This window comes from Mus musculus, chromosome 3, assembly GCF_000001635.26.
Source record: "Mus musculus strain C57BL/6J chromosome 3, GRCm38.p6 C57BL/6J".
Taxonomy (NCBI): Eukaryota; Metazoa; Chordata; class Mammalia; order Rodentia; family Muridae; genus Mus; species Mus musculus.
Window position 1 is genome coordinate 86,307,915 of NC_000069.6, and position 23,301 is coordinate 86,331,215.

At 37.8% G+C, this 23,301-nt stretch overlaps 1 protein-coding gene across 9 annotated transcripts in view; it reads left to right on the top strand.

Moving 5' to 3' along the window:
* Window positions 1-23,301, top strand: part of Lrba (LPS-responsive beige-like anchor) — a 559,239-nt gene that overhangs the window by 84,459 nt on the left and 451,479 nt on the right. For all 9 annotated transcript variants that reach the window (XM_006502347.4, XM_006502349.4, XM_006502350.4 and 6 more), the window contains exons 12-22: window positions 2,047-2,155; window positions 2,473-2,625; window positions 7,422-7,590; window positions 10,181-10,260; window positions 11,647-11,709; window positions 12,591-12,688; window positions 15,815-15,907; window positions 17,092-17,200; window positions 17,787-17,868; window positions 19,685-19,808; window positions 20,250-20,442. In XM_006502347.4, coding sequence (XP_006502410.1) covers window positions 2,047-2,155; window positions 2,473-2,625; window positions 7,422-7,590; window positions 10,181-10,260; window positions 11,647-11,709; window positions 12,591-12,688; window positions 15,815-15,907; window positions 17,092-17,200; window positions 17,787-17,868; window positions 19,685-19,808; window positions 20,250-20,442 — 1,273 coding nt within the window. The remainder of the gene's footprint in view (window positions 1-2,046; window positions 2,156-2,472; window positions 2,626-7,421; window positions 7,591-10,180; window positions 10,261-11,646; window positions 11,710-12,590; window positions 12,689-15,814; window positions 15,908-17,091; window positions 17,201-17,786; window positions 17,869-19,684; window positions 19,809-20,249; window positions 20,443-23,301) is intronic.

Here is a 23,301-nt window from a genome sequence, read left to right on the forward strand (position 1 = left end):
GGAAACAGGGTCTCACTCTGTACACCTTCAACTCTTAGAAATTCTCCTGCCGTGGCCTCTCATTTACCGGGATTATAAGTATGCACCACCATGCCTGGCTAGGAACAAACTTCTTAGTCCAGTTCGTAGCCCTGCTTGTTTTGATAATTTAAATCATATTCTGTTTGCTCTGTTTTATTTCTTTCTTTTGTAATCCCTAACTCTTAAAAATTAATATGCTTGATTGTTTTGTTATATCCATTCTGTTTTTCTTTTTAAATAATACCTTTATTCTTTGAAAATTTCACAATTTGAGAGTAATGTTTATTTTTCCTTTTTATTTGATTCTTTCCCCCATAGGATGCATCTCAATTATACTTATTACTCATCTCCAATTCTCTTCAGATATTTTCCACCTCTCTACTCGCCCAACTTCATGTTCTCTCTCTCTCTCTCTCTCTCTCTCTCTCTCTTTCTCCTTTTTAAAAACACTCTTTTTTGTTGTTGTTGTTTTGTTTTTTGAGACTGGGTTTCTCTGTGTAGCCCTGGCTGTTCTGGAACTCACTCTGTAGACCAGGCTGTCCTCAAACTCAGAAACTCGCCTGCCTCTGCCTCCCAAGTGCTGGGATTAAAGGCGTGCACTACCACTGCCCAGCGTCCCTCCCTCCCTCTCTCTCTCACTCTCTCTTAAAAAACACAGAAACAAAAAAAAATTAATGAAAACAAACAAAACCTTAATAAAATAGAAAAATACCAAGCATACCAAATCAAACTAAAACAAAACAAAAAGTACATACATACACACACACACACACACACACACACACACACACACACAGAGAGAGAGAGAGAGAGAAAGAGAGAGAGAGAGAGAGAGACAGAGAGACAGAGAGAATGAATAAATGAATATGTGTTAGAGAGAGAGAGAATGAATGAATGAATGAATGAATGAATGAATATGTGTTTTATTCTGGCCAACTACTGTGTCCTGGGTCTGCTGGAGTTTAACTGAGTTGCTTAGTGACACGCTGTTACCTTTCCCAGCAGCTATCAGTTGCAAACAACTTCTTGATTTATGGTGGGTATTTGTGTCCACTTCCTGTCTATGCTGGGATTTTTTTCTGGTTTGAATTTGTGTTGGTCTTGTGCATGTTGCTATGTAGTCTCTGTGAGTTCATACATTCATCATCCCTGTCATGCCAGCTGACACTGTTTCCTTGGAGCTATCCTCCTCCCCTTCTACATAGGTCCTTGAGCCTTGAGGGACGGGGTTTGATAAAGACATTTCACTTAGAGCTGAGTGCTACCAAGTCTGTCATTCTCTGCACAGTTTCTAGTCCTGTGTATTAGAGACTTCGCTGGTGAGTGCTGAGTGGTTGCACTGATCTCTGGGCATAACAGTGCGCCCTTAGGAGTTGGTATTTTTGTTTGTTTGTTTGTTTTTCTTTTAAAATAAATTCTTAAAAAAATTATTTATTTTATGTATGTGAGTACACTGTCGCTGTCTTCAGACACACCAGAAGAGGGCATCGGATCCCATTACAGATGTTGAGAGCCACCATGTGGTTGTTGTGAATTGAACTCAGGACCTCTGGAAGAGCAGTCAGTGCTTTTAACTGCTGAGCTGTCTCTCCAGCCCCCCATCCCCATATCTCTTTATAAATCTATATTCATTAAGATTGTAATACTTTTCTTACAGATATATTTATTACTTATTTCCAAATATTCAGATGTTTACTTTTTTTCTATGCAGTGCATGTTTGTCGTATTGTTTCTAAGTTACTAATGTTCGTGATAAAATATGTGAAAGAGTGACTCTTTATCCTACAATAAGTATTTTGTTCTGAAATAATCTTGGCGATGGTTTTAGTAGGACTTGCCTTTAAGTGTTTTTGGGGGGTTGAACCCAGGACCTCACATGTGCTGGGTAAGCATTCTTCAGTTGAGCTACATTCCTGCCCTGAAACAGAAATTTTGATTAAGATAAATGGAAGGCTATATATGTTGAATCTAATATTTTCTTGTGGAATATCCTTTCTCAAACCATTGCATTTTGTCTTGTTCTAGTACAACCTTGCTGGCCTTTATCATGGAGTTGCTGAAGAACTCAATTGCTATGCAGGAGCAGATGCTTGCTTGTAAGGGCTTTTTGGTAATAGGTTATAGCCTTGAAAAGGTAAAGTACGAATTATTTTTTTATTCTTAATATTGATGTGCAGATCATGTAATTGTTTTTCTATGTGGTTAAGAAATGCTGTCTACAAGAATGTCTACTTTGCTTATAGAAAATTACTTAAGTGAAACTGTAGATTTTGTTTTACCTTGCTTTCTGTCCTCTGTTAAGGAAGTGTGGCAGTGAGCTTCATGCCATCTTTAACTTTGAGCATAGTTTGTAGACAAGTTCTTTTTTGGTGTTGACAGCTTGTAATTTACTTACCTTCCTTTGAATTAGTAATAACCTTTAAACTACTTTCCTCCCGGCACCCCCCACAGTCTTCCAAATCCCACGTCAGCAGAGCAGTACTTGAACTTTGCCTTGCGTTTTCAAAGTATTTGAGCAATCTGCAGAATGGGATGCCCCTCCTGAAACAGCTGTGTGATCACATTCTTCTTAACCCTGCTGTATGGATCCACACTCCAGCCAAGGTGATGCGAGCAGATCTCCTTCCACTCTGTTAAGTGTTTGTGTTTGAGAACAGTGGCCATCGTTAGAGTTTTCTTTTCTCCTTCTATATATTGATTAGCAAAGTTTCAGTGGAGAGCCAGTTTTGAATAAGCATGCTTTTTAGGAAAATGTTTCTCTCTCTCTCTCTCTCTCTTTCTCTCTCCCTACCTCTCTCTCTCCCCCTCTCCTCTCTCTCTCTCTCTATATATATATATGTATATATCTGAATGAATATATATATGTGTGTGTGTATATATATATATATATGTATATATATATATATATAAAACAGAGCTTTGGTTTCATTTTTCTGTGTTAAATAAAGTTTTAGTTGAGAGGGCCTTTGCTTGCTAAGTATAAATCCAAGAGCAGTTCCACTCCATCTTTTGTAGAATCTATAGTTCTATAGCTCTGTTCTTTTGTAAATGCGCACACACATGCGTGCACACACACTAGCATGATGCACACACACTCGTGCACACACACATTGCTTCTCCCTCTCTTCCCTCTCTCCATTTCATCGCATCATTTCCTGTTGCTGTTGTCTGCCTCTTCTGTGCGTACTTCACTTCAGCCAGGATGGTGATGAACTCGGGTTTCATTTTACAACCAGAGCTGAAATACCACATTTCATTGAAGGCATAATATAGTGGCCTCATTAAATGTTAATATTAATATTAAAAAACAGAAAATTCTCACATGTTTGCCAAGTAATTTTGTAGTGCTTTGACAACAAACTACTTATTCCTATGTGAACATAAACAAATTTACAACAGAGTTTGTGAACAAAATCTTTAACAAACTCTGATCTATTAGTTGTCCTAAAAACTTAGTATTAATATTAAGTTAATTTGAAATAAAGTTTTACCAAGTTGTATAATTATGTTCATCTGTATTTACAATTTTTCTTAGAAATGGTGTTATTTTAACCCCTGTTACCATTTCCCCTCCCCCTTTGCCCACTCACTGTGTCTATTATAGCACATACTTACTCTAATTGTCAGGAAAAAAATGTCTGCAGACTTTCTCTTCTGGGGTCATAATATCTTATTTTGAGCCAGTCTTTTCAAATGGTAAAGAGAAACACAGCTGCCGACTGTGATTGCCATTTGGAAATAATCAGAGGAGGCAGCTGGAGGTTGTAGCTTTTTATCTCCAGGTTAAATTTGACCTCTTTCTCTTCTATGACCCTCAGTCTTATTTCTTTCAAAGATTGTTTCAAGTTACTTTAAAACTCTTTTACTAGACATTTTTTTTGTCTTACTAGCCAGCATATTTGTAAGGCTTTGTGTCTCTTTTGAAGTTGTCAGAAAGCGTCTTATTACATATCTAGATGGAGAGGAGTGTTTTTTACTTTAAATTTAATTACATGACTTCTCCATGTTCCTAATATTTTCACAATTTATTTTTTTACACTTTTAACTAAATTTCCTTAATTACCTTTTTAGAATTTGTAATTGCGTTGATGTTAAATTAACATTCTCAGTCAGCTGTTTGTTTGGTATATACATAAAGAATTTTATTTGCTCTTAGTTTATCATAAACACATTTATAGCAAAGGACAGATCTGGATTGTTTGACTGGCAGGGCATGCAGCTTGCAGGGTGAGAGCAAGCTTTTTTAAAGAGCACAGTGCAGTGCGTGTTACACTAGGCTACAGCGCTGTGTGGGCTGCTGTAGAGTCAGTGTGAACCCTCCTGTAGTCCTGAAGTTGGAGCTGTAGATGTATGATCCAACCTTTGTTTTGGGAAGGGAGTGAGGAGCTCCTTGGAGTCTCACAGTTTCATTTACCTTAGATCTGCTCAGAGGTAATCTTATAATGACCTTGAAGGAACTATCAATTTTCTGGTCTGCAGTGGTCTTTTGTTTACTCAGAGAATATTTGTGGAATAACTACTTCGTTCTGGGCAGTATGGGTAGAGTGGTGAGCAAGACAGGCTTGATTCTTGCACTCATGGATATTAGACATAGTGACAAAGATAGTTGCTGCATCGGTGTGATTAGACTGTATGGTGAGTGGATAAGAGGAGGAAGGTTTGTTGCTAATTAACATAGAGGTCTTTACTCTCATTTATCAATGTATATTGCTATTAAATCCATTATATTTTCCCTGTCATATCATTTTAAAATTATCTGATTTTGTCTACCTTTTATTCAATTTATTAATTTATTTAAGGAATCTTGTATAGTTTGTCGTTGTTGTTTTTGAGACAGAGTCTAGCTCTGTAAGTCCTGGCTGACCTAGTTCTCACTTTGTAGCCTGCCCGTCTCAGGCTAGGATTCTTTTGCCTTTGTCTCCCAAGTTCTGGGATTACAGGTTCGCATCACCACACTGGTCTTCCTGTATGGTCCAAACATGACATCCTCATCATAACCTTTCTTAGTCTCTTTCAGACTTTAGTTTTCTGTTAATTTCAGAGTAAGGTAATCTCAAAGCTAGCTTCAAGCCTTTCTGTTAGTTCTATGTTTTGTAATGTAGAAATTCAAATTTCCTCAGTAAGTTAGCAGGTACCATAAGGAATCACTAGAGTGGTTCCCCAGTTTTGGATGCTCTCTGAATCAGTTGGGGTAAGTTTTTAAACACAAAAAAGTAACAGCAGAATCCTACTCTGTCCATATTAGTGTGGAGTATGACTAAGGCTTCATAATGTTTAAAAAAAAATGTTTTCTAGCTCTTTTAATGCACAGGTAGGTTTGGAAAATGATTGCTCCCTTTAACCACTATTTTTCTTGTTGGAAATTTCCTTTCCTTTTGTCTGCTTGCACTGCTACTTCTGCCTTCAAAGCCTTGCCTCATGCTTCTTGATTGATGAGGGTCTCCCTACAGATACTCTGTATCTAACCGTTCTGTATCTAACCCTCTCTGCCCTGAAGTCACTGTGTTTAACATCCTGAGACACTGCCTTACCCTTTGTTGTGTGTCCTTAAGGTGCTGGTGATTGAGCCCAGTGCTTTGCACATGTTGTGCGAGTGTCCTCAGCCTTGACGTGGACCTGGTCATGGCTCAGTGTCTGCTTTTATGGCTTGAGTGTTTTTTTGTGTGTAATTTTTATCTCCTTAACTGCATTTTAGTATGAGGGATGGCATGTGTGTCATTATAATCCTCAATCCAGTGCTAAGTATATAGGTACATGTAAATATTTTTGACTTGAAATAAAGTACTTAAGAACTTGAAGTATGTTATAAGAAGTATTGTATTGCTTCAGTGACAGATAGGTTGGGGCTACCCATTTTAACAGCAGTAAATATATCAAAAACATTTTGATGCAACAAATTACCTGAAAACTTTTTTTCTATACTCCAATTGTATTCTAAACCCTGGTTTAATCCAGTTAAGCGCCATTGGTTTTTTTTTTTTTTTTTTAAGAAACATATCTACTATTCTGATTACTAGTTAAATGTTAAATTGGTTATTTATAGGGCATCTAAGAGGTATGTACTTAATACTTGTTTGTTTAGAAAAATTCCCAAGCAACAACAAGTCTCAGCACAGGGTTGAAAATGAAAATACCCAGTGTCCAGGAAGGTAATGTAAATGTGCAGCGGCAAACGCATGGAAGTAATTCAGTCTAAGGGGAGATTGTGTATGCTCTGTGTGTGTACACACATACATACATACCCACTAGGCAGAAAATGAGCAGTTCATGCTCGCGGCGTGAGAGTAGAGGAGGAGTAGCCGCCCTGATTTTCTGTTGCTGTAAGTGTAGCTGCTGCTGAGGTCTAGAGTCATGATGTCATGGGAACTGTATGGAGATGAAATGTGCTGTGGTGAGGTAGCACTTACACTCTTGTTTTCTTATATACAACAAGAGCTTCTATGTGACATAGACATGTACATTTTATGTATATAGTATTTTTAGCCATATCAGCCTTTTGAAAAATATCTGTGTATGCATGTTCATGTGAGAATGGGGTGTCCATGTGCTATGGGACCCATGTGGCACTTAGAGGACATGCTCTTCTTATCCTTCACATTCTTTGAGACAGGATCTCTTGTTTACCACCACCCATGCCTGCTGGCTTTCAAGTGTCTGAGGGTTCTCTTATCTGTGCCTCCCATCTCCATCTCCGTGAAGGAGTGTTGAGGCTACAGACATATGCTACCGTGTGTGGCTTTATATCGATCGGTTCTGGGGATTAAATGGAGTTCCTCACATTCACTCGCCACTTACTTTATCCAACAAGTAAGTCACCTCCCCTCTCCCAGCTTCTACTGCTCTGTAAAATACAGAAAGCATCTCTATGTACAGATCAATTATTTAAGGCCAGGCATGGTGGCATTTACTATTAGTTCTTAAATTCCAGCATCCTGGAGACAGAGGCAGGTGAGTTCCTTTGAGTTTGAGGCCAACCTGGTCTATATACTGAGTTCTAGATCAGCCAGGGTTACATAGTGAGATCCTGTCACAAACAAACAAACAAACAAACAAACAAACAAACAAACAAATCTACCCACCCATTGATCAAGAAAAGCACACAAAAACAGTTGCTTAAAGTATAACATTTATTATAAAGATACAGATGCTAATGAAACATTGGTGGCTGCTAAATGTGGATAAGTGAATTATTTTCATGGGCTAATATAACAAAAAGTGATATATTTGGGGATATTTACTTTATAAGGAGTATGTATGTATGCTTGTGTGTTTTGATGTCTGATATGATTTCATCAGGCTCAGCATCTTACTGTTTGGAATAAATATAGTCCAAATATAGTTGCCTACGAGATGGGTACCAATGAGCTTCTTTGCCTGTGTTCTTCCTTTTGGTGTTGTAGGTTCAGTTGATGCTTTATACTTATCTATCCACTGAGTTCATTGGGACGGTCAACATCTATAACACTATTCGGAGAGTTGGAACAGTGCTGCTCATCATGCACACGCTCAAGTACTACTACTGGGCAGTGAATCCTCAGGACCGAAGTGGTATCACCCCCAAAGGATTAGGTATAATTCTGCTCTCTGCATGCTATGTTGTTCACATGGATATATAAAAAAAAAATCAAGATATAAAAGAAACCAACAGTACAATGTGTTTCATTTTAATTTATGTGATTAAGGGTTTTGCCTGCACATATATCTGTGTATTACATATGTGGCTGGTGCCCTCAGAGGCCAGAAGAGGGTATCAGATCCCTTGGAAGTGGAGTAGAAGGTTGTAAGCTACTGTGTCAAATCTGGATCCTCTGATCAAGTGCTCTTAACCTTAGAACCATTTCTACAGCCCCTGGTTGAGAAAAATTTATTAGTTTGTTATAAATTGCTGTTGCCAACCTTGTATTATTGTCGTAGAAGAATGTGACTGTTTTTAAATGAGTTGTTTGATAAGAGAATATGATGAGGCCAGATTCCTCTGAGAAAAACAAATTAGTTGCTTACTGGTATTGGTGCTGAGCTAGCCCCGAGTGAGAATCATTGAAAATGATGCTTTGTGGCGATGGAGGTTTCATAGAAATGGAGGTTTTGTTTATAATAAAGATGCAATGAAATTCTAAAATTTCATTTGCTTTCATAATCAGGGAAGGGAATAGTATTGTAAGGGTAATATTCTCTGAACATGTGGAAAGTTCATGAAAGGTCCAAGTAAAAGTTTCCAAGTTTTGTAAAGCCTAGATCCAACTGGCTTGTGTTGAGAGGAAGCTGATGAGCTGATATAAGTGGTGGTCTCCGGTGCAGCTGGTGCAGGTGTTCAGATGCTCACAGTGCCACACTTGTCTCCACATGGGCTAGCTCTTCCATGTTTTCAGGATGTTTTCAGGAATTCCCTTCCTTGTAGTACTGGCAGCCATTATGCGTTCAGTCCTCCTAACTGTGAAGAGCAGCTCCCTGTAGCAGGTATTTTCAAGTCTCTTCTGGTCTCTGGGTTGCTCTTTGGCTCAGATTGATTCTGTGCTTGCCTCTGTGGCAGTTACTGTGCTGATGGAACACACTTGGAGGTGCCTAACACGTCTGATGTGAGACTGTCTATCCTGTTTGATAGCATTTAAAGACTGTTGCTTCAAGTTAGAAGTAAATGCTCAGGAGCCAGAGAACCATGTCTTTCCACTGTTGTTAAAGGTTTTGACTTCAGTGACTTATAAAAGTAGGTCTTAAACTTTGATGCTATTTCATGCTACTTTACCTTCAGAGTAAGCTCTTCATTCTCTGAGAATAATGCATCACCAGCGATAAAGCTGCAAACACAACTCTTACCGTGTGTTTAAGCCTACAAGCATGTGTCACTTGCAGATCTAGGCCAGAGCTTTCTGATGTAGGTTTCATGGTGGTGTAGGGCTTTCATATACAAGTTGGTTGCTAGTTTCATGTCCTGATCTTCATTTTATAAGTAACTAGTGACTTCAGGAGTCTCACAGGTCCTCTAAGGGAGCTGGACACACTTTGTGGCTCTTGTCTGTTTAGCTTGTTATTTGTCTAGGAATTATCATGTGGAACACATTTTACACAATTTTCTTCCTATTTTAATTGATCTGTTCAAGGTCATGGTGGTCTTGTGCTTTGGTGGTCTGGGCACTAGCTGTAAATAGTGATTAGTGAGGGAAACTGTTGAATTTATGAGGCAAACAGATCTCTAACTTGAGGTCTTGGAACAATAGTTATTTGGTTTCAGAGGTTTTGGACTTTGGAATTAGATTCTTGAGACATGAAAATTGACTTAATGTGAGCCATGTGTGACCAAGGACTTTCCCAAGTACTGGAGATGTCAGAGGTAGTCAGCAGAATGTTTCTCTTGTTCATTAATAGTCTTGTCTGGTAAAGAATTCTTTCTGTAAGCGCTTAAAAGGGAAAATTGTAGAAAAAGTTGTTTCATAGCCAATCCACATAATAACATTTTACCGCCCAAAGATTAGATTTTTCTTTAATTTTTATGTTTTTGGTAAATTTCTGTTATCTTAGTAATAAGCGCTACAGAACAAAATATAATACTATTATCAAGTATAATTTTTATCACCATATACTTGTTTTTAAAATTCTTTCACCCCTTTGAAGTGTGAACTTTTAAAAAACTATTTGCCAACATTTTATATGTATACCATGTATTGTAATCATACTCACTCGCCGTCAGCATCTCTTTTTCCCTCCATCCCTGCTGACCTGGCTCTTCCTAGCCAGTCCCTATCCTGCTCTCAAGCCTTATGTATGCAGGAATCCAAAGGCCGTGTCAGGCGATAGATTCTATTTTGTGTTTTTGAAGTGTTGCATATACAGTTTAATATGAGAACGAATGCTTGTCTTTCAACAGGCAGAAAAGAGGAAGTCACTCTGTAGAAGATTGTCGTGTGTGTGTGTGTGTGTGTGTGTGTGTGTGTGTGTGTGTTTTGAGATAGGGTCTCACCATGCAACTTTTGGTAGCCTGTTGACCAGCTGGCTTCAAACTCAGAGATCCTGCTTCTGTTTCTGAGTGCTGAGTTTAAAAGATTGTGTCTTAGTGCTCAGCTCTATGCTTCTCTTACGCAAATGGAAAAGCTCTTGAAATGAAAACTTTGTATCTTAGTTAGCTTTGAGATCCTTGAAATACTAATTGTGTATGTCTTTAAAGATGGACCAAGACCCAATCAGAAAGAAATACTTTCTCTGCGAGCATTCTTACTGATGTTCATTAAGCAGTTAGTGATGAAGGTAAGTTTGTTTCTTCCCCTACCCCATGCATGTTATACCTGATAATTTTATATAAAATATGGTCTCTGCTTGCTTATTCTTTGCCAGTAAAATAAGACAGAAACTTTGAAAAAGAAAAGAAAAGAAAAAAAAAAAAACCCAAAAAAACCCACCCCAAATCCCCAACCAACCAATCAAAAAAAGACAGAAACTGTTGTGAGATTTTTTTTTTTAATACTCTGTTTTTCATTCTTGTTACTCTTGGGTATATATAAATTACTGCAAAATTGGAGTTTGGAAATTTAAATACATATTATATAAATTTCCACGAGAATTCAAGAGTATTTGTCTTTTCATTTGGCAAACATTTAGATTCCCTGTTTAACACTAGGTTCTGTTCTTGCCCATGTGCTACAGTAGTAGCCAACAAGGCACCTAACCAGGCTTTCATTTGCAGGGTCCTGGTATCTGGCATTAAGTCTTGGAGAAACAGAATTTTTGTATAAATATACCACAAAGTTTTATCATAAGCCTTTAGAAATTATCAGTTTTTATGCTTTTTTAATATAAGTAAAATTATTTTATTTTATTTTTTTATTTTTGGTTTTTCCGTGTAGCCCTGGCTGTCCTGGAACTCACTCTGTAGACCAGGCTGGCCTCGAACTCAGAAATCCTCCTGCCTCTGCCTCCCAAGTGCTGGGATTAAAGGCATGCACCACCACTGCCTGGCAAAATTTATTATTTTTAAAAAGAATATTTTGATTTTAGAAATACCACTTTGGATTTAATTAATTTATTCACTTTACAGCTCAATATCCAGCCCCCTCTCCTCCCAGCCCCCCTTTCGAACAACTCCTTCTCCATTTCTCCACCCTTCTTCCCCAGCTATATGAGATTTTATCTTAAAAGAGACAAAAGAAAAGAATAAAATATTGTGTCTGTACTTTAGTGTTTTTGTTTGTTTGTTTTTTTGCCAATATCCTTTTTTTTTCCTTTCCTTTCTCTTTTCTTTTTCTCTTTTAAGACAGTCTCATATAGTCTAGGCTGGGCTTGAACTCACTGTGTAGTTTCAGGATGGTTTGAATTACTGATTCTCCTGCTTTGCATCCTAGGTGCTAGGATTACTGGCTCATGCAGATTTTCCTTTCATCTTATTCCGTGTTCTTTAAGCTGTGGCACCCATTAGCTGTCACATTAGGTTTGGCAAGAGACCTGCCCTTTGATTTCTGTATAGTCTTCATATTGTATGTCCTTTGTGCTTCCTCAAAATTTTATTTTAAATTTAGATTTTTGTGTTATTTTTAGATTTCTAGCAGCTGATGTACTTGACTAAATGTATGTATGGTTTCTGATCTTAAAAGTGATTTTTATGTGAAAGGCTAAGGTATATGTATTATGTTTCTGAAGGACTCTGGAGTGAAGGAAGATGAGCTACAGGCCATTCTTAACTACCTGCTGACTATGCATGAGGTAATAATTGAATGTCTGATTTGTGGATTTCAGTTTTTTAATCTGCATTAGGAATTTTTAAAAAAAGTAAAAGCATCAAGGAAATTCTTACTAATTGTATCACTGTTGTGGAGTGTAAATGTCTATTTAATGCTAATGAATCCTCATTTTAATGTAACAGTATGTCCCTGTTTCTTGAAAGATTTTCAGAAGTTGCTAAAACTAGATTTTATTTAGTTTATAAAGTACACTAAAGCAAACTGCTATGAACTAGTATAACAATGAGAAAAGGAGACTAGAAAGTCGCTAAAAATGATTGGATTTAAATCCATAACATTTCTCTCTTATTAATTTTTGTATGCATATTTTTACATTGCATATTTTGTTAAACCAGTCACATTTGTAATAGTTTAAAATTACTTACTTGGAAATTAAATGGGAAAAAAATTAAATGGGTTCAGATAATTTTTATCTTTAAACTATTATCTATCATCTATCTATCTATGTGTATATATGTTTTGCTGACATGTATATCTATGATTTGTGTGTGCCTATGAAGGCCACAAGAGCATAAGATCCCTGTGAGGTGCTAGTTGTGAGTCGACTACAAAACCGTTGAGTTATGTCAGCTGCACGTGTCCGTAGAGCATGCTGCAGCCATCTTGTTTTACACTGTAACATGAAAGCCATTTTACGTCTCTGGTTAAAAAATCTCTGGCTACTTTTGGTATGTACTTTGAACTGTATATTTAAAGTGTAATTGTAAGTGAATATTTTACTTATAATTAAAATGTTAAAAGAACACTATTATTTTCAAAACTGGTATATTGTAGATTTGGTTCCTTGTTTATTTAAAGTTGATTTTTCCTCATTTTACTTTTAATTTTCTAAAATAACTCTAGGACGACAATCTAATGGATGTCCTACAGCTGCTTGTTGCGTTGATGGCGGAGCATCCTAACTCCATGATTCCGGCTTTTGACCAAAGGAATGGGCTGCGGTAAGAGTCAACATTTGGAGAGTTCTAGTTATATTTAATATAGAGCATTACTTTGGAAATACTAGATTCTTAAGTATGAGATATTATTTGATTCTAGGTTTATAGAAGGAAATAATTTAAGATTTTATTAAAATTGAGATTATTTCATGATTTTTTTTGTGAATGAGTCTTAAGTTCTGTTCTTTATGAATATATTATTTATTATTATTATTATTATTATTATTAATTTAAAATTATCTTTAATCTTTTTTTACAGTCCAGTTGTTATTCCCCACCTGGTCCACCCTCTGACAGTTCCTCATCCCACCCACCGTCCCCTGTCTCTATGAACCTGTCCCTCCCACAACTCCCAACCCCTACCCCGCCAGGTCTTCCTCACTGCCTGGGGCCTTAAGTCTCTTGAGGGTTAGGTGCTTCTCTCACTGAGGCCAGACCAGGCAGTTCTCTGCTGTCTATATGACAGGGACCTCGGACCAGCTAGTGCATGCTGCCTGGTTGGTGGCTCAGTGTCTGAGAGATCTCAGGGGTCCAGGATAGTTGAGACTGCTGGTCTTCCTATGGAATCACCCTCCTCCTCAGCTTCTTCCAGCCTTTCCCTAATTCAACCACAGAGGTCCCTGGCTTCTGTCCATTGGTTGAGCATAAGTATCTGCATCTGACTCAGCTGCTTGTTGGGCCGCTCAGAGGACAGCCATGAGAGGCTCCTGTCTAAAACACACCATAGCATCAGTAATAGTGTCAGGTATTGGATCCTACCCTTGAGCTGGATCCCAATTTGGGCCTGTAACTGCACTTCCTTTCCCTCAGTCTCTTCTACATTTTTGTCCCTGCTGTTCTTTCATAAAGGAACAATTCTGCATCAGAGTTTTTGACTGTGGGATGGCAACTCCATCCCTCCACTTGATGCCCTGTCTTCTACTGGAGGTGGGCTCTACAAGTTCCCTCTCCCTACTGTAGGGCATTTCATCTAAGGTCCCTCCCTTTGAGTCCTGAGAGTCTCTCACCTCCCAGGGCTCTGGTACATTCTGGAGGGCCCCCCACCTCCGGTCTCCCAAGGTTGCCTGTTTCTGTCCTTTCTGCTGGCCCTCAGGGCTCCAGTCCTGTTCCCCTTTCCCCCTCCCTGTCCCCTCTCACACCCTTGTATGAATATATATTGTTAATTGCAGAAGTTTACCTAGAAAGATGGTGCCTTTTTTTTTTTTTAAATTCTTTAGATAGGGTAGATTAGACTGATCTTAAATTCATTGTGGTCCTTCTGCCCTTGTCTCTTGGGTGCTGGAATTAAAGGTATGTTCCATCAGTTTGGCCCTATCTTAATTTTTAAGTAATCATAAAATTGTAGTTTTTGTCTTTGTTATAAATATTAATATAGAAAAGAATACTATAATAAACAATTTAAATTTTACTTTGACTATTTATTCATACTTTATTCATATATTGGAATGCCTTCAGAGTTCTTTTAAGATTAAATTAATATTAGTTTTAAGAATGTATTGTAGGGCTGGTGAGATGGCTCAGTGGGTAAGAGCACCCGACAGCTCTTCCGAAGGTCCAGAGTTCAAATCCCAGCAACCACATGGTGGCTCACAACCATCCATAACGAAATCTGACTCCCTCTTCTGGAGTGTCTGAAGACAGCGACAGTGTACTTACATATAATAAATAAATAAATAAAATCTTTAAAAAAAAAAAAAAAGAGCACTGGCTGCTCTTCCAGAGGTCCTGAGTTCAATCCCAACAACCACATGGTGGCTCACAGCCATCTGTAATGAGATCTGATGCCCACTTCTGGTGTCTGAAGACAGCTACATTGTACTCACATATATAAAATAAATAAATAAATTTAAAAAAAAAAAAAAAAAAGAATGTATTGTAAAATTTATCTTTTTAGTTGTGGTTTTAAGTCTATTTTACATTTGGAATTATTTAATTAATAAAACATTTTTATTAAATTTTTTCTTGTTTCATTATATATTTTATTATTTAAATGTCTGACATTTTTGTGCTTGTATAAAATTCATTTTAATTACTCTCATCTCCCATTCCTTTGTCTACCCTAAAAAATTCTGTTTCTACATTCATATCTTTTTGTTTTGTTTTGAAACTTACTGGGCCATCTCTGTAACCATAGGTGTGCAACTATGTATTGGATTTTGGTTGGGTTCACAATTGGGTATAACCTGAAGAGAGTGACTATCTCTCTCCCAGAACTTTTCAGTAGCCAGTAGTTTAGCAGGGAGGGTTGGGGCCCCATAAGCCCTTACCCATCCATAACTGATTGTTGACAGTGTCTTGTAGGGGCCTAGGCCTGTAAAGGAACCTGATGTGGTGGTTTCAAGATTGCAGTATCAGTGTCAGACCCAGAAGAAGGCATTTTCTAACCCTTCTTCCTGTCTTCCAACTGTGAAGGTTTTTCTGCCCTCTTCTGTAATGTTCCCTGAAACTTTTGAGTGTGTGATGTAAACATCTTGTGTATATTCTAAGTCACTTATTCTCAGCATCCTGGGCAGCCATGAGTCATTGCATTTACAACCATTCACTGCAAAGAGAGGCACTGTCTATTGGTATGAGCATAGGTATTTCAAGGGCAGTTTGACGCTATGTCAACTTAAGTATTAAGTTCCCCACTAGGGCCTATGGCTTTCTTAGCCATATATCTCTAGTTTAGTTTACAGTCCATGTGGGTTTCTTCCTATGTAGCCCAAACTACATGGTAATCCTCGGCCTCAGCTTCCTAAGTACTGGGGTTGTAGGCATGAGCCACCACACTTAATAATCAATTAATTTAAAAAAAACTAAAATGTATTACTTATATGTCTTGTCTGATGATCACGTATTACTGGTCCATTCCATTGTTTCTCATGGTGATAATAATTATTCTTAAGTTTAAACAGTGTTTTCAGCCAGGTTTATACAGCAGATTAGCATACATGAATGTGCCTTGAGAACTACGTGGGTGTTTTGGAATGTTTAGTAAATTCTGATTTGTTTTCACTAAAAGGAACTATAGACTGAAATAAGTGAATTTTAGATGTCAGAAATGTATATAGTAAATTTACTTATATGTTACTTGAAATAAGTTTGTGATGATGTTAACCTTGAAAATTGTAATTTTTATTTCTCCAGTGTTATCTATAAACTTCTGGCATCGAAGAGCGAAGGAATCCGAGTGCAGGCACTCAAGGCACTGGGATACTTTTTAAAGCATCTGGCGCCAAAGTGAGTGCTCATGAGGTCTAAAGTCATCTGCTGGCTATTATTTACTTAAGCTTTGGAGTCATGTTTCTGCTTTGTTGGTCCTTTAGTTACTTTTGTGGTGGTGGTGCTAATTACTTAGTTTAATTCATTATTCGCCTTATGAGCTTAATGCCATTATTGCACATTTTAAAGATAAAACCGGACAAGATAATTCCAATTCTGATATGAAAATTACTTAAATTACTAATGTGTTGGGTTTTTATGAGAATTTTTGTGAATGTGTGGAAGGCTTAATTTTGGTGAACTGAATCACCCTGTGTATACCTGTGTCATTTGCCTTGATCTAGTGATCTAGATGTAACAGCCGTCACATTCTATCTGTTGCTACTTCACAGTTTATTACAGAACTTTAGAGTTTGGAGGCAGAACAAACTGGTTGTGGTAAACGGAAGTCTTCCTGACCCCAGGTGCCACCTGCATGTGAAGTTTGTTATATCACAGACACATTATTTTCATACCTGTGACCGATTTCATTGTAGAAAGGCAATGGTGAGATGTGACAGAGACCAAATGGTTCACAAGATCTTAAGTATTTACTATATAGAAAAAAGTTTGCTGACCACAGAGTAGAATTAAAGTACATGATTTGTAGTTTGAAAGTTTATGACTGGACTGTTAATTTTAATGCACATATTTCTAGAGTGTTCAGTTTCTTAAATTATGTACATTTCTTTTTTTCTCTCTCCACATTGTGATTCCGATTCATCTATGTGCCTTAGATAACTGTCCCGAGTAGTGCGTAGCCCAGTGCTGGCAGATAGTTTGGGCTACATAGGAAGAAACCCACATGGACTGTAAACTAAACTAGAGATATATGGCTAAGAAAGCCATAGACCCTAGTGGGGAACTTAATACCTGATAATGCTCTGAAGAATTTAGTTCAGGTTTCGCTCTGCTGTTACATAGCCCATCTTGAGCTTTAGCTATTGCTTATATTGTGGTTAGCTTTGAAAGTTCTGGGTTGAAAACTGTGATAGTAATTGAGTTGGAATTTATAATCACACAGAAAAAAAACCAAACCAAACTAAACTAACCAACCAACCAACCAACCAACTAACCAAACAAATAAAAAATACACTTGTGTTCCCTTTATGTAGTTGTGAACCCCACAACTATATCTTGTGATTTCTTTGGTGTTATTTTAGGAGAAAAGCTGAAGTCATGCTTGGGCATGGATTGTTCTCGCTGCTAGCTGAGAGACTTATGCTTCAGACAAATCTAATCACAATGACCATGTATAATGTTCTGTTTGAGGTAAGAATGAAGTTAAGGTATATGTAGTATTATGGTGTATATTTAGGTGACTGTATAACGGCTGGTAGTTAAGTAAAATGAGATCATGTCTTTTAAAATGTACCACTTTTAAATTATTTACATAAAGGTAATATGGCTGCATTTTAGAAGTTTATTAATTATGAATTACTAAGTAATCTTGTTATCCTTATTTTGTGTTTATTCATTGTGTTGACTTTGGTATTCATTTTCTAATGATATTATCATTTTATAATGAAGTAGAAGTAAAAATATCATTATGGTATTAAAGGCATTTATGTGTTTGGACAACTTAGCATTGAAATTATAGGTTTATATTATAAGTTTCATTTTTGAGACAGCATCTTGTTCTGAAGCTCAGGCTGTTTCAGGTCTAGCTCTGTCTGTCTTCAGGGCTGGCTGTCCAGTCTTGGCAGTCCTCTTGCCTCAGTGTCCCTAGAGCTGGGACTACAGGCGAGGCCCACACCCAGCTGCACTCACTGAGCTTTGCTTAGGACTGTGCTGCGACTTCCTCTGTAGCGACTCATCCATGTCTTGTGCTAATGTAGCTTGTTGTTTACTTTTGCAGATTCTTATAGAACAGATCTGTACTCAGGTGATCCACAAACAGCATCCAGATCCCGATTCTACAGTAAAAATACAAAACCCTCGTATGTATCTCACACTCTTTAAAATTACTCTTTTCTACTCTACAGATAAGTCTATGAAAACCCGAAAGTTAATATGGAAGCAAGTAAACCTTTTGTAGCAGAATCGTTTACTTAGGTTTTTATTGCATGTTACACCAGTTGGTGTCGTTACTTGGCTTATGTGAAAGGTTTAAATTTTATGCATATGATCTTGGTTTAGTTTTTTAGAGAAGTTTTTATTATATTATTTAGTGAAGTTAGGCTGAATTACTTAAACAGTGGTGAACAGGTTTTATTTTAAATTGCTGCCAATATAGGAATGCCAAGTTTGATATGGGACACAGTCTTATTTAACTTAGAATTCTTATATACTAAATCTTATTTTTAAGATCATGTCATCAGAGTAAAGGATTTTCAGAATTGCAAGTACTTTTTGTGTGGGGAGGAGTTCTAGTTACCCGCTGTGCTGCTTCTGTGTGTAGTGTGCCACATCATAGCTTTTTTTTTTTTTAAAAGAACTTTAAAAAATTTTTATATTCTATATTATTGATTGTTTGACTGGTTGAGATGGGTTCTCTGTAGTCCTGGCTGTCGTGGAACTAGCTTTGTAGACCAGGCTGCCCCTCAGAAATCTCCCTGCCTCTGCCTCCTGAATGCTGGAATTGAAGGCGTGCACCATTACCACCCAGCCATTGTATCAGTTTTAAAAGCAGGCAACTTCCAAGTTCAGTTTCCTCTGCTTTCCAAGACATATGATGCCATTCATTGTTCAGAGCGAAAAGGGAAAAACTTAAATGTAAAAATTTTAGAGTATTTTATCAACTTAGAACATGCTGCTCTAACATAGTAGCTGAGACTGGATAGTTGAAAAGAATAGAATTTGCCTTTTTCCAATTTTTTTTTTTTTTGCTCAAAAGTCCAGGCCAAAGATTTCTCTATTTGTTCTGGTGAGGGCTGCTCTGCCCACTGAGGAAAATAGAACAAGAACAAGCAAGCTGAAAGCTGCCCTGGAGCCCTAAAAATATGGTCTTCCTCTCATTAGTTGGAGAGAACCCAAGGCTTGATGACTTTTAATGTCCCACCTCTTAACCTTGTCACGTCGCAGGCTGCACCTGCACTTTGGAGAGGACACACTCTACTCATACCGTTTGACCTTTTAGTATCTAACCACTGTTTCAGGCAAGGCAGTGGTATATACTGTGTGTTTGAGTCACAGCTCACTTGGGCCTGGAGAGAGAAGAACACTGACTCTTCTCTCAGAGGGCCCAACTTTGAAGACGATACACAGTGTCTACATTCTGCCATGGCATCCTTCAGCATGCTTGAATGTGTTTTTATTTTTTTTTATAGTTTTAAAATTTTATTTCATAAAGGAAAGGCTGTCTATATGCAATACATTTTATTTTAGAATAAGAATTTATCTTTTCTCCTTAAGATTTTGAATATGGTGGGAATTTTTGTTTTATGCTCAGTTTTACTCTTTGGCAGAGACTAAACATTTTGTTAATTTATAACTTGAGTGTATTGTTTGGACTGTGTAAATGGTAACTGGCTGGGTGTAGCTCAGGCACCTGCTTCACCATGTCAAGGTCATTTGTTGGAGGGGAGACAATCAGCTTGACATTAAGTCATTGTCCTGTTGAACAAATATTGGCTCCTTTCTATAAACTTACAACTTCTCTAAAATAAGTGTTAAGTCAGCATGTTTCCCCAAGTTTTACAAGATGTTTTTAGTAGACATTTATAAAGGAAAGCTCAAGAAATCATTTATATTAATCTACCTTCATGAATTTTTTTGTTGTGTTTGGTTTTTACTTATTTATGAACTGTCTTACAGAGATACTAAAAGTAATTGCGACCCTACTTCGAAATTCTCCCCAGTGCCCAGAGAGCATGGAGGTTCGCCGAGCATTTCTTTCTGACATGATTAAACTTTTTAATAACAGTAGAGAAAACAGGAGGTAAGCTGGAACAGAAAGCAGCTATTTACAGTATTCATGTCGACTTTTGGGTGATTCCAGTTTGTCTTAGAAAAATTCCTCTTTATAAGTGTGAGGAAATAACACACAAGAGCTAGAATTTTTATTACCACATTGTTAAAACTGCTTTGGATGTATTATAGATAACTATGGCTTGGGTCCAGCCCCCAGCCCCACATTGGGAATAGGGTTTCACACAAGCCCTACCTGTCCTTCTGTAGAACAGGCTGGCCTGGAACTTATAGACCAACCTGCCTTTGTCTTGTGAGTGCTGGGATTGAAGGCATGTACTAACAAGCCTGGCCTGGTTTGTCCCTCTTCCCCACCTCCCCCATCTTTCTTTTTACAGACAATTAGTCTGTAGAATTCTCTGGTGATTTTATATTTTGTAGTAATTCAATATTTTTTAAAAAATATTTTCAGGAGCTTGCTGCAGTGCTCTGTGTGGCAAGAATGGATGCTTTCTCTCTGCTATTTTAATCCTAAGAATTCAGATGAGCAAAAGATAACAGAGATGGTGTACGCCATATTCAGAATTCTGCTTTACCATGCAGTCAAATACGAGTGGGGTGGCTGGCGAGTGTGGGTAGACACCTTATCCATCACACATTCAAAGGTAAGCTGCCTTATGAAAGTGTATGATGTTTTAAGTAACTGTAATTTTGAATTTTACTCATGTAAAATATTAATATGCTTGAAATAAAGGAAAAAGGCAAGTTATTTTCTGAAAATAAATGAAGTAAAACCAAAGGCATTAATAAAAATATTCCTTACTTATATAGATCTGAAACAATTATTTTCCAGTGTAAGTATTATATGTGTTTAAGTAAAATTGAACATCATGGAATAATATATAGAAATTTAGATATTTATGTATGCCTTACTCAGATTCTTTTTTTCTGAATTTTTATTGTTGTTAGGAAGTTTTGAACACAAGGTGGCGCACCATGTTCAAAGATGGGAGGTTTTTGTTTTTGTTTTTTGTTTCCCTCTTGTAAATAATATAAAGTTGAATAAAAAGAAAAGTTCTGGCTCATATTTGCACTTTGCTTAGTCAAAATCAGGTAAAAAAAATTGGTTTCAAAGAAAATCTCACCTATTTTCCTGTTTTTAACTCAGTGTGTATGTGACCCAGGATGGCCATGAGCTTAGTAATCTTGTCAGTAGTGACCTGGGGCTTGTGAGCCTCCTGCCCCTACCTTCTAAGGTTGAGCGGTCGGCTTCTTCACTTTCACTTCTTCCAGCCTGTTCTTTGCTTTTTTAGCTTAAAAATTTATAATGAAATATTAGAGACACTGAAAGATACAAAGAACAAGGGGCCTAATACTTAGCATTTATGAAATTAAATACCCGTTCTCAAATGTTTTGTCTGTATCCTTCATAGCTCCTACTCCCATTCCCTACTAACATACTTCAATGTTACTATTTATGTATCTTCTTTATACTCTTAGTGAAGTATATACCATATATAGTTTTTTTTGTTTAGCTAGCTCAAGTTATTGAGCCTAGTGCAGTCTATATGCTAGGCATTCTCTCTTGGGTCTTACTGTCAAACCTTTACATCTCTTTTTTTTTTTTTTTTTTTTTTTTTTCCATTTTTTATTAGGTATTTAGCTCATTTACATTTCCAATGCTATACCAAAAGTCCCCCTTACCCACCCACCCCCACTCCCCTACCCACCCACTCCCCCCCTTTGGCCCTGGTGTTCCCCTGTACCGGGGCACACAAAGTCTGCGTGTCCAATGGGCCTCTCTTTCCAGTGATGGCCGACTAGGCCATCTTTTGATACATATGCAGCTAGAGTCAAGAGCTCAGGGGTACTGGTTAGTTCATAATGTTGTTCCACCTATAGGGTTGAAGATCCCTTTAGCTCCTTGGGTACTTTCTCTAGCTCCTCCATTGGGAGCCCTGTGATCCATCCATTAGCTGACTGTGAGCATCCACTTCTGTGTTTGCTAGGCCCCGGCATAGTCTCACAAGAGACAGCTACATCTGGGTCCTTTCGATAAAATCTTGCTAGTATATGCAATGGTGTCAGCGTTTGGATGCTGATTATGGGGTGGATCCCTGGATATGGCAGTCTCTACATGGACCATCCTTTCATCTCAGCTCCAAACTTTGTTTCTGTAACTCCTTCCATGGGTGTTTTGTTCCCACTTCTAAGGAGGGGAATAGTGTCCACACTTCAGTCTTCATTTTTCTTGAGTTTCATGTGTTTAGGAAATTGTATCTTATATCGTGGGTATCCTAGGTTTTGGGCTAGTATCCACTTATCAGTGAGTACATATTGTGTGAGTTCCTTTGTGATTGTGTTACCTCACTCAGGATGATGCTCTCCAGGTCCATCCATTTGGCTAGGAATTTCATAAATTCATTCTTTTTAATAGCTGAGTAGTACTCCATTGTGTAGATGTACCACATTTTCTGTATCCATTCCTCTGTTGAGGGGCATCTGGGTTCTTTCCAGTTTCTGGCTATTATAAATAAGGCTGCTATGAACATAGTGGAGCATGTGTCCTTCTTACCAGTTGGGGCTTCTTCTGGATATATGCCCAGGAGAGGTATTGCTGGATCCTCCGGTAGTACTATGTCCAATTTTCTGAGGAACCGCCAGACTGATTTCCAGAGTGGTTGTACAAGCCTGCAATTCCACCAACAATGGAGGAGTGTTCCTCTTTCTCCACATCCTTGCCAGCATCTGCTGTCACCTGAATTTTTGATCTTAGCCATTCTCACTGGTGTGAGGTAGAATCTCAGGGTTGTTTTGATTTGCATTTCCCTGATGATTAAGGATGTTGAACATTTTTTCAGGTGCTTCTCTGCCATTCGGTATTCCTCAGGTGAGAATTCTTTGTTCAGTTCTGAGCCCCATTTTTTAAGGGGGTTATTTGATTTTCTGAGGTCCACCTTCTTGAGTTCTTTATATATGTTGGATATTAGTCCCCTATCTGATTTAGGATAGGTAAAGATCCTTTCCCAGTCTGTTGGTGGTCTTTTTGTCTTATAGACAGTGTCTTTTGCCTTGCAGAAACTTTGGAGTTTCATTAGGTCCCATTTGTCAATTCTCGATCTTACAGCACAAGCCATTGCTGTTCTGTTCAGGAATTTTTCCCCTGTGCCCATATCTTCAAGGCTTTTCCCCACTTTCTCCTCTATAAGTTTCAGTGTCTCTGGTTTTATGTGAAGTTCCTTGATCCACTTAGATTTGACCTTAGTACAAGGAGATAAGTATGGATCGATTCGCATTCTTCTACATGATAACAACCAGTTGTGCCAGCACCAATTGTTGAAAATGCTGTCTTTCTTCCACTGGATGGTTTTGGCTCCCTTGTCGAAGATCAAGTGACCATAGGTGTGTGGGTTCATTTCTGGGTCTTCAATTCTATTCCATTGGTCCACTTGTCTGTCTCTATACCAGTACCATGCAGTTTTTATCACAATTGCTCTGTAGTAAAGCTTTAGGTCAGGCATGGT